Source organism: Bos javanicus, chromosome 5 (assembly GCF_032452875.1).
Source record: "Bos javanicus breed banteng chromosome 5, ARS-OSU_banteng_1.0, whole genome shotgun sequence".
In the NCBI taxonomy this organism is placed as follows: domain Eukaryota; kingdom Metazoa; phylum Chordata; class Mammalia; order Artiodactyla; family Bovidae; genus Bos; species Bos javanicus.
In genome coordinates, this window is record NC_083872.1 from 113179379 (window position 1) to 113191095 (window position 11717).

Below are 11717 nucleotides of genomic sequence, written 5' to 3' on the forward strand. Positions count from 1 at the left end.
TGTAAGCTCACAAGTCAGATTTAGTAGATTTACATCTTGGCTCCATCACACACATACAAATGACTGTAGGCAATTTACTTGGCATTTTCAAGCCTCAGTTCAGTTCAGTCGCTCGGTCGTGTCCGACTCTTTGCGACCCCATGAATCACAGCACGCCAGGCCTCCCTGTCCATCACCAACTCCTGGAGTTCACTCAGACTCACGTCCATTGAGTCAGTGATGCCATCCAGCCATCTCATCCTCTGTCGTCCCCTTCTCCTCCTGCCCCCAATCCCTCCCAGCATCAGAGTCTTTTCCAATGAGTCAACTCTTCGCATAAGATGGCCAAAGTACCAGAGTTTGAGCTTTAGCATCATTCCTTCCAAAGAAATCCCAGGGCTGATCTTCAGAATGGACTGCATGGATCTCCTTGCAGTCCAAGGGACTCTCAAGAGTCTTCTCCAACACCACAGTTCAAAAGCATCAATTCTTCGGCGCTCAGCCTTCTTCACAGTCCAACTCTCACATCCATACATGACCACAGGAAAAACCATAGCCTTGACTAGATGGACCTTTGTTGGCAAAGTAATGTCTCTGCTTTTGAATATGCTATCTAGGTTGGTCATAACTTTCCTTCCAAGGAGTAAGCGTCTTTTAATTTCATGGCTGCAGTCACCATCTGCAGTGATTTTGGAGCCCCCCAAAATAAAAGACTGACACTGTTTCCACTGTTTCCCCATCTATTTCCCATGAAGTGATGGGACCAGATGCCATGATCTTAATTTTCTGAATGTTGACCTTTAAGCCAACTTTTTCACTCTCCTCTTTCACTTTCATCAAGAGGCTTTTTAGTTCCTCTTCACTTTCTGCCATAAGGGTGGTGTCATCTGCATATCTGAGGTTATTGATGTTTCTCCCGGCAATCTTGATTCCAGCTTGTGTGTCTTCCAGCCCAGCGCTTCTCATGATATAGTCTGCATAGAAGTTAAATAAGCAGGGTGACAATATACAGCCTTGACGTCCTCCTTTTCCTATTTGGAACCAGTCTGTTGTTCCATGTCCAGTTCTAACTGTTGCTTCCTGACCTGCATACTAAGAAGAAGAATAACATGGAATAATGAAAATAAGAAAACATGTGAATACAGAAAGTGCTCAAAAAGCACTAACTTACCCAATTTCTTAGACTGCAAACACGCTTCAGTCCAGCAGGCGGTGATGGCACGCACACAGCCACTGAGCAGAAATGGCCTGTGCGTGCACACCGCAAACCTGGCGCCGAGAGCGTGCGGGATGGGAGGAACAGGGAGGTGCCTCTGCCCGAGTGGCAGTCAGAGGCAGGTGGGGGCGGGGCTGCTGGAGAGAATTGCACGCGTCTGTGCACATGTGTATATGCCTCCAGGCCGAATGCAGAGGGGACGTCTCTTTTAACGTCTTATTAAAAGGGTAAAGCAGGACCATGAAATCTGGGAGAGCCTAGTCATCCACTTCCTCTCCGTTGCCTTCAAACAAATTCCAGCCTCAAGTCCATTTAAGAGGGAAACACACCTATTATAATGGACCGGGAGCTATGACAACTATCCAGCCTTTCCAGTTTGACCCCAAACTATCCCTGAATGTGTAATCTTCATTGTAACTGTATCACACATAAAAGCCAGTCCTGCCTGAGGTTTACTCTGGACACTCATGCAGCTGGGACCTTATCATCTGTAGGCCCTGCCAGCACTTCAGCATTCTTCATCACTAGAGCAATTCTGACATGGTCATATTGCTATTTTTTATTTTTTGGCTGCGCTGGGTCTTTGTTGCTGCCTAAGGGCTTTCTCTAGTGGCCACGCTGGGGGCCTACTCTCTAATTATGGTGCACAGGCTTCTCATTGTGCTGGCTTCTCTTGTTGCCCGGCACAGGCTTTAGAACACACAGGCTCAGTAGTTGTGCAAGGGTTTAGTCCTCCCCCTTGCCTCATGGTGAAGGAAATGGCAACCCACTCCAGTACTCTTGCCTGGAGAATCCCATGGACAAGAGGAGCCTGGCAGGCTACAGTCCACAGGGTTGCAGAGTCGGACATGACAGTGACTAAACCACCACCACCGCCACCTGCCTCGTGGAATGTGGGACCCCTAGTGGATCAGAGATCGAACTTGCATCCCCTGCATTGGCAGGTAGAGTCTTAACCACTGGATCGCCAGGAAATTCCAGAGGTTGGATTACTTGATCTCCCTTCACCCCCAATTTCAGTCTTTTACAGTATGATACATGAAGATACATATGCTGGAGTGAGCCAAAGGAGATTACTAGCCCAGTAGGAACAGAACAGGCTTTAGCAGGACAGGGTAGCTTTAGCCTCCCTAGGAACCCACTGCTGGAGTGGTTACATTCTAGTGGGTAAAGGCCAGGTTTGCTGCTAAACTTTCTACAGCATACAGGGCAGGCTCCTATAGGAAAAGATTATCCAAGCAAAGATATCAACAGTGCTGAAGTTGAGAAATCCTCTTCCAGAGTGGCAGCAACACCTCAATGATTAAGTCTGAATATTCTGAACCACCAGAAATCATTTGGAAGTGACGGCTTTTGCACAGCTTCCTGGTGAAAACGGAGAAACTACAAGAAACTATTAACCACTCTAATGCTTCAATCAAGTATCAGCTGGACACCTACCAAGAATCACACTTTCTTTAAACTGGGATATGAATGTATGTATGCTTTATTAGGATGCTCACAAGAATGACACATTAGCACTGTCCTTCTGGTGGGACAGAGAATACACATCTGACCCACATCATAGCAGGAGACAGGCCCGGGTAACGGCTCTCAGAGCTGGTACAAGGGTCCACTGAAGAAATTGCCATTCAGCAAAGCGAGGATGCTTCCTTGGATTCCATCATCTCTGCTGCAGCTTCCAGTCAGTCCTCCGTGATGGCCCCAGAATCCTCCATTCCAGAACCTCCTACCATGCCTTCAAGACCTAGGTCAACTGGCCCATGTCTCATTCACCCAGGCGCCTCTGGAATTTGGCAGCACGTCTCTTTGGTATGCTGCTGCCCCGCCACCCTCAGGGGGCAAAGGTGGGAGTTGGGGGGGAATACAACATTACCAAAAGCAAATAGCAGGGGTACATCAGCAACCGACACTTCGGGCATACACCCAACAACCTCACAGAACACATGCTTCCTCCCCAAATGATACATTATGCCCTGCAGAGCAAAGGAAACCCCTCGATGATTCAGACACACGTGCAACGATCCTGTACATGGGAATGAGGGGTACAAGCAGACAGTTATGCCATCATGCCCTGCACAGTAGGAAGCAGGCCCCTGAAAGCTGGAACCAATTCTCTACTCTCTCGGCTCTTCCCTGCCTTTAAGTGGTGTCATCCAGCCTGTTCCACCTGTTCTTGGCGTTAGTTCATTTTTCTAAAAGGGAGGATAAGATGGCAGAGAGGAAGGGGAGATTAGGGGAGGGGCTGACAACCTATAAAACAAGACAACAGTACAAAAATGCAAAAATCAGATTGAGCATTAAAATATTTTATAACAATAGAAGGTAGCTGGAAACACTACATGCTAACAGACAATATGATACATAACTCTGCGGGGGCGGGGGGGTGGAGAGGAGTCAGCTGGGAGTGTGGCTGAGGCCACCAGTTTAGACTAAGAGCCTTTCAATGGACTGCTGGATGGACTGGATCTGCTGCTTCAGTTGTGAGCCCTCTTTGATGGTGACGGAGCAGGCGATGACAGGCCTGGAGACCCCGCAGGCTCGCCCCAGAGCCTGCTTGGAGCGCACGAACACATAGGGCACGTTCTTGTCCTCACACAGCAGCGGGAGGTGCAGGATGATCTCCAAGGGCTCCGCATCTGCGGCCATCACAATGAACTCAGAGATGCCTCTGTTGAGGGTTTTGGTGGCTGTGGAGAGAAGGACATGAAGTCAACAGGTGATGGGGGCTGGGGCAGGGAAGCCACAACAAAGCAATTTCCAAGGAAAAGAAACAGGTGCAAGAAAAATGGGCAAAAATGTCCAGGACTAGGATATTCCTGGAAGAGATAGGGAGCCAAGCATCAAATCCCCAATGCCTTCCTCAAACTCTACATCAAACCCATCAGTTCTGTCAAAACGCACTCTAAATCCTAAAAAGAGCCCTTCTTTTCCTGTCCTCTGCTACCACACTCCCCAAGCTTCACCAGCAGGAAGCAGTGCAATGTAGCACTTCTCCAGCCCTGTGACCAAGGATCAGGAGTTTCCATCCCAATCTGCCATCATCAATACTTTGGAAAGTTCACACTACACGTTAACTCACCAAGCAAGTTCAACATCCCACAGCATTGTTCAAATCTTATCATTTTATTTAGTTTATATTTTTGTTTCTGGCTGTTCCGGGTCTTCCCTGCTGCTTGGGCTTTTCTCTAGGTGTTGTGAGCAGGGCTACTCTCTCAGTGGCGGTGTGCGGGCTTCTCACTGCAGTGCCTTCTCTTGTGCAGCACAGCCTCAGTAGTCGTGGCACACAGGCTTAGATGCTCAGCTGCGTGTGGGATCTTCCCAGATCTGGGTTCTAATTGTATCTCCTGCATTGGTGAGTGGGTTCTTTACCACTGAGCTACCAGTGAAACCCCCTCAAATGCTTATTCCTGACTGCTTATCTCTGTGACCCAGTGCTAGCCCACAGGCCACACACGCTGCTGCTCTGAAGTCTCCATGGTGGGCCTAGTCAAAAGCATCCAGCCCTCTTTCCACCTTGGAAATCTAGTCCAGACCCCAGACGGGGACCGTGCTGGTAACACTCTTCTTGGACCATCCTCTGGTTGCCTTACCCTCATTGGCTCCTTTTCGAAGCTGCTTGTAGTTACATGACTGCTGAACGAGATCCAATAGTTTCTTGGTGAGGTGAGCATCTGCAAGAGGGTAGGCCTTCGGATTGACGTCAGCCTCAGTCTGTTGGGGGTATATCAAAGCATGAGTCAAACTGAACCGGAAGTTGTTCCAGACGAGTCACAAAGTACTCCAACCAAAAACTGAGAGGGACAATAGGGAGCTTCCCTACTTCCCTCCCCCAAACATACACATTTAATTTACTAAATCTAAACAAGTATAATTTATAGAAACCCAGCACAAAGTTCTATTTCCTTTATATTTTAATCTTCAGTTTTCAGTAAGAATCCTGGTTTCCAAAACATCCAAGTATTTTCTCATTTATTCTACCCTGCAATTCACATAAAATGGTTTCAGAGTTGCTATACCAATACTACCTCCATCAACTATAAACCCACCAAGGTCAAAATTTCCTTTTAATCTTACAATACATCCAACTAAAACCATCCAGTCAGAGTACTATATTCAAAAGTTATTCAAACTATATGTTACCTTGTGGCTATCAATCTGATATACAATTAAGGTTCCTTTGTATTTAGTTTGCTTAAAAATTCTTAAAAATATATAAAACATTTATGTGGTTCCAAAGTCATTGTTTTGAAAACTAGTAAACTGTAGAGCCTTTCCTATGTAGACTGATAGGTAAGCAAGCAGCAGGTAAACATCTTCTGTATTCCACCTAAAGAATGATACAATTAAACAGCACCATCCTGCAAGCCATACTAATTAGTTAATTAATCCAAACAAATTAATGGATCCAGGTATTGATTTTAATAGCTACCAACATCACACACAAAAAATACCATGTGACCACTGCCTCTCTGGGCTTCCCTAGTGGCTCAAAGGTAAAGAATCCACCTGCAATGCTGGAGACCTGGGTTCGATCCCTGGGCTGGGAAGATCCCCTCAAGGAGGGCATGGCAACCCACTCCAGTATTCTTGCCTGGAGAATCCCTAGACTAGGGAGCCTGGCAGGCTACAGTTCATCGGGTCGCAAAGAGTCGGACACGACTGAACGAGTAGGCACACTGCCTCTCTTAAAGAACAAACCATCAATGATCAAGCAGTCTTGGGGGGAAAAGAGGAAAGCTAGGAGAAAAGCTGATCAAGCCTTCCATCCCACTTTTTTTGCCCATAGTGCTTGCGGAGATCCTAGTTTCCCGACCAGGGACGGAACCTGCGCCCCCTGCAGTAGAAGCGCAGAGTCTTAGCCCGGACCACTGGGGAAGTCCCAGCCTTTGATTCTAATACTGCTACCAAATCCAGGTCCGGAACCCAGGTCTGGCTGCTCGAAAGCCAATTCTCCAGAGACAAGTGCTGGGAGGAAAGGAAAGGTTGCTTTATTTTGGAGGCCTGCGGCAACTAGGCAGAAAAGGCAATGGCAACCCACTCCAGTACTCTTGCCTGGAAAATCCCATGGACCGAGGAGCCTTGTAGGCTGCAGTCCATGGGGTCGCTCAGAGTCGGACACGACTGAAGCGACTTAGCAGCAGCGGCAACCAGGGGAGAACAATACTATATATTTGATATTAACGAATTATTAAATTTGGGGGTATTGTAGTGGCATTGAAGTTGTTGAAATTTCTCATTTTACAGATGCATGCTGTAATACCTATAGATAAAATGCAACCCCATTGGATCCACTGCAAAACAATACACAGAAAACAAATTCGGTGCTGCCTTGCCTATTCCATTTCTCCTACCCTATTTTCACCTCTTGACTTTAACTTTTTTTATAAATTTCTCACTTGCTTTCCCTGTGATTCTTTTTACAAATATGTATTTTATTATATACATAACCTGGGTGCAGCCCACATTACCATTCCTGAGCACCAAGCAGTTTGCCCGCAGTGATGCGGTCTAACCCTGGGTTTGGAAGCTGGACCGTGGCACGCAGCTTGCGGCAGGTGGCACCGCGGTTCCAGGTGGTGACCCATGGGCAATGGCCCAGTGGATATACTCACCATATTGAGTCCACCTTGATCGTCTCCTGCCTGATCCCCCAAGAGCTTAGAAGCACCCCCCCCCTCCCGCCCCCACTGCAGAGGAACTGGAAGTGACTTCGAGAACCAGCTCGTACCCGGAAGCCTGGTCCCACACACCAACACAACGCACTGGGTCAGTCTGTCATGGTCCCAGGTTGATGAGAAATTAGGGGAAGTTCAAGATGTTTCACGAAGTGGGAAAGATCTCTAATTATTTGCTCTTCTTCATACAGCCAGGTGGCTCAGTGGTGAAGAATCTGCCTGCAATGCAGGAGACTCAAGAGATGTGGGTTCAATCCCTGGGTCAGGAAGATCCCCTGGAGGAGGAAATGGCAAGCCACTCTAGTATTCTTGCCTGGAAAATCCCATGGACAGAGGAGCCTGGTGGGCTATATACTTCATGGGGTAACAAAGAGTCCGACATGGCCAAGCAACTAACAGCGACTGAGCAAGCACATATATTCTAGAATCAGCTTTTTCAAATTCTACCAAGAAAAATAGAAAAGAAAAAGAAAAAGCCTGCTGGGACAGCATTGATTTGTAGATTTAAAGTAATCCCAATTAGGATAAAACACCTTTAAGATACAGAATCTGTCAAATCAGTTAAGCATACATATTTACTTAACTTTTTAGTGCTTTTAAATAAAGCTTTATAATTTCTCCAAAAGCCTTAGTATCTTTTAGATTTACTCAGATATTTCAGCTTAAGAAAATTCACACTATTCCTTAATATTTTAAGAACTTCTTTTATAAATGAATTGGCACTGAATTCCATCATATTTTTTGTACGAGATGGATGAGTCAAGACTTTTCTCCTTTATAAGTTTTTCTAGTGTTGGTTGCACAAGGTTGTAAATAGAACACCCACTGAATTATACACTTATTTTTTTTCTACTACACACTTGTTTTTAAAATTGATGCATAACTGACCTATGATATTATGTTAGTTCCAGGTGCACAACACCATTATTTGATATTTCTATACAAAATGATCACCACTGACTTACACACTTTAAAGAGAAGAACTTTATGGTATGAAATTATCTCAATAAAGCTATTGTTTAAAGTAGGTGTAGTGGCTCAGATGCCACAATGCAGGAGGCCAGGGTTCAATCCCTGGGTCAGCAAGATTGCGTGGAGAATGGGATGGTTTTCTAGTTTTCTTGCCTGGAGAATTCCATGGACAGAGGAGGCTGGTGGACCACAGTCCATGGAGTTCAAAGAGTCAGACAGGACTCAGCAACTAACACTTAAAGTTTTTCCATGTTAAAAAACTTTAGTTAAAAAAAGAAAAACAAAACTTTAGTTTTTCTTACTGAATTATAATTAACATACAATATTAACTTTGTTTCTTTACTATTATTCAGCCCTCCTACTTCTACTTTAATTCATTTTGATTCTATTGTTTTCAGGTATTTGTTCCTCTAAGTTCCTATATTTATAAATATCACATTGCTCATATTTTCTAGATTAATCTCATCAGAGGGGACTTTTCAAATATTCTTCTGATTCTGTCCACCTTACAACGAGATATATTTTCTATTTCAGTAATTTCTGCTTTTCTTTCACATTATTTTGTCCTTTTGATCTTTTCCTAGCTTTTTAGTGCCCCCCCATCTTAGGTTCCAATACTTTAGTTGTACCCTACATATTCTGATATTTGGTATTTCCATTATTGTTCAGTTCTGTTTTCAAATTTCCCTTGTTATTTTCAATTTGACCCATGAGTTCTTTATATTTTCTTTACACTTTGTTTCTAAGTCATTTGCATTTTAGTTGAGAGAATATGGTCTGTATTATTATCAATCTTTATCTTCTATAATTGATGGGTGCAGTATTCACTGGTTTCACTACCACCACTAGATCAAGTTTATTCATAGTGTTATTCACACTGATGTTTTGGCTTCACAATCAATTAAATGCTACATAACTGCACATCTATTTCTTCTTGTAATTATGTCATCCTCATTTTACTTGTACTTTCTTTCCTTCAAGTGTCTCCCGCCCCCACCCGCCACCATTTTCTACTCTAGTGGTTTGGAGTTATTTTTATTTTTTTGATGGCTACTAAGAAATCACAACTTATGTTTTTAACTCATCAAAATCTAATGCTCACCAATAATGTCACAATTAAGAACCTCCTCTTAAACAGTTAAGTTCCCAGGAACACTTTAATTCCTATCACTCCTCATAAATATACTTTTTAAAATGCCAGATATTTTTACTGTAGCTTCCAATCACCCATCTCTGGGAACTAGGATTCTCATCTCTTAATAAACATCAAAGGCATAAAAGGGGGAGACTTCAGGAGATCCACTATGATCATCCAGTCCCAACACTTCATGGCAAACAAATGGGGAAACAATGGAAACAGTGACAGAATTTATTTTCTTATGCTCCAAAATCACTGCAGATGGTGACTGCAGCCATCAAATTAAAAGACGCTTGCTCCTTGGAAGAAAGTGAAGTGCAAGTCACTCAGCTGTGTTCAACTCTATGTGATCCCGTACAGTCCATGGAATTCTCTAGGCCAGAATACTTGAGTGGGTAGTCTTTTCCCTCTCCAGGGAATCTTCCCAACCCAGGTCTCCCGCATTGCAGGCAGATTCTGAAAAGCTATGACCAACCTAGACAGCATATTAAAAAGCAGAGACATTACTTTGCCAACAAAGGTCTGTCTAGTCAAAGCTATGGTTTCTCCAGTAGTCATGTGTGAGAGTTGGACCATAAAGAAAGCTGAGCCCCAAGGAATCAATGCTTTTGAACTGTGGTGTTGGAGAAGGCTCTTGAGAGTCCCTTGGACTGCAAGGAGATCCAACCAGTCAATCCTAAAGGAAATCAGTCCTGAATATTCATTGGAAGGACCGATGCTGAAGCTCCAACACCTTGGCCACCTGATGAGAAGAACTGACTCATTGGAAAAGACTCTGTGCTGGGAAAGATTGAAGGCAGGAGGAGAAGAGGATGACAGAGGATGAGATGGTTGGATGGCATCACCAACTGGATGGATAAGAGTTTGAGCAAGCTCTGGAAGTTGGTGATGGACAGGAAAGCCTGGCCTGTTGCAAGTCCATGGGGTAGCAAAGAGCTGGATACGACTAAGCGACTGAACTGAACTGAAAGAGGAGTCACTTTAGTGGTTTAATAAAAGTCAAAACGACAACAAAAGTTCCACTCAATTTTAAAGCCAAACCACCGACCTTATAAGTAGCAACTGAAAGTTGCTTAGGGTGTATTTATCCACCTTTTAATTTTTCCAAGGGTTAATTAAATGAGTGAATGAATGAAATCTTACTGCTAGACAACTTTAACCCGTAGCTTGATGTCTTTGTTCTCCTCATACACCAGACAGCAAAAACCTGCAAGTTTTGATTTGACAACAAATAGTGCATGCTCACTCTCTCCATACCAGGCGCAAAGGCAATTAAATGCATTATTAAACTGAGACCACCTGATTCCAAAACTTCTCAAGGAACTCCGAAAAATGAACACCAGTTTAGAAGGTTCAAGTTCTAGACTCAGCAACATACCAACCTCAAAATGGGGGTGGGGCAGCAGGGAAGATATGCTTTGGGATCCAAGAACCGTTAAAAGGATTAAACCTCATTATCAAAGTCGAAATGTTTTTGCAAACTCTTCCCTCCTCACTAAGTGCCGACCAAAACTAGGTACCAAGGCACACGATCTGATTAAAAAGTTAGAGACCATCAAGAGTTTTAGATGAGCCCCGCACGTGGTGCTACCAGGACTTTTGATTTCCGAGGTTACCGCCTCGCAGGAGGAATCTTTCCTGCATTCCAGGCTGGGGTTCCTTCCAAACGCAGGCTCCAAACGCCAAGTGAAAGTGAAGTAGCTCAGTCGTGTCCGACTCTTTGCGACCCCGTGGACTGTAGCCTACCAGGCTCCTTCCTCCATGGGATTCTCCAGGCAAGAATACTGGAGTGGGTTGCCATTTCCTTCTCCAGGGGATCTTCCCGACCCAGGGATCGAACCGGGGTCTCCCGCATTGCAGGCAGACGCTTTAACCTCTGAGCCACCAGGGAAACCCCCAAACGCGAAAGGCCCCTTTAATCCCTGACACACGTAACTTGCGACAGGCACTAGGCGTAGACCCATGGAGATATCCTTCTCCTGAACCTCAGCAATGGGAAAGTGGAGCTGGGGAGGATGATCCAAACCCAGGGTTCCACATCATTCTCTAGCGACCCCTCCAAAAGAAATATAAAACCAATAAAATCAAATTTTCTCATCCGACTTTCTACTCTGTCCCACGTGGGTCGGTCCCTTTCTCTCAGGCCCTCTCCGCTCACCGGAGGCATTCGGCCAGGAGCACTAACTGCTGACAGACGCTCCATCACAGAATCCGGGACCCATCTCTAGCGTTCTAACCTCGGACCGGGAGAAAAGACAGTGCTTGGGGCTACTCGGCCGTCCGAGCTCGAACCCCTCGCCGAGACGGCGACACCGCGCATGTTCTAAGCCGACAAGCTAGTTAGAGAACAGAACCCCGAGTCTCCCACTTCCTGGCTCTTCAACCAGGCGCACGCACTCACCATAGCTGCGGTTCAGTGATACCGTCCCTCCTCAAGAAGCACAGGCGACGTTAGAAAAGAACTTTCCGCCGAAAAAAGTCGCAGGGAAGAAGTGGAAATGGCCGCTCGCGGCCGGAAGCGGAAATGACGTTGAAAGAGGGCGGCTCTCCCCTTAAAGGGCAACAGCGCGGAACGACTTCAGTTCTGTGGGGAGGGACCGCCTTTGCCGTAGTTTTAGTGTTGTTTTATTACCAGTTATTGGCAGGAACAGTGAGTTCGATACCCAAAATATAATGCACCAAAACAAAGAATTTTAGTGGTGTCATTCCATTGCTAGTTTATTTTGTAGCACAT

The 11717-nt window shown here is 45.2% G+C and overlaps 1 protein-coding gene across 1 annotated transcript; it reads right to left on the reverse strand.

Moving 5' to 3' along the window:
• Positions 1–2663: 2663 nt before the first annotated feature.
• On the reverse strand, positions 2664–11516 carry SNU13 (small nuclear ribonucleoprotein 13). The gene is made up of 3 exons (XM_061418671.1): positions 11385–11516; positions 4789–4909; positions 2664–3885 (listed from the first exon to the last, which is right to left on the reverse strand). The coding sequence occupies exons 1-3, from the start codon at positions 11385–11387 to the stop codon at positions 3623–3625; spliced, it is 387 nt and encodes a 128-aa protein (XP_061274655.1). The 5' UTR covers positions 11388–11516; the 3' UTR covers positions 2664–3622.
• Positions 11517–11717: the final 201 nt, after the last annotated feature.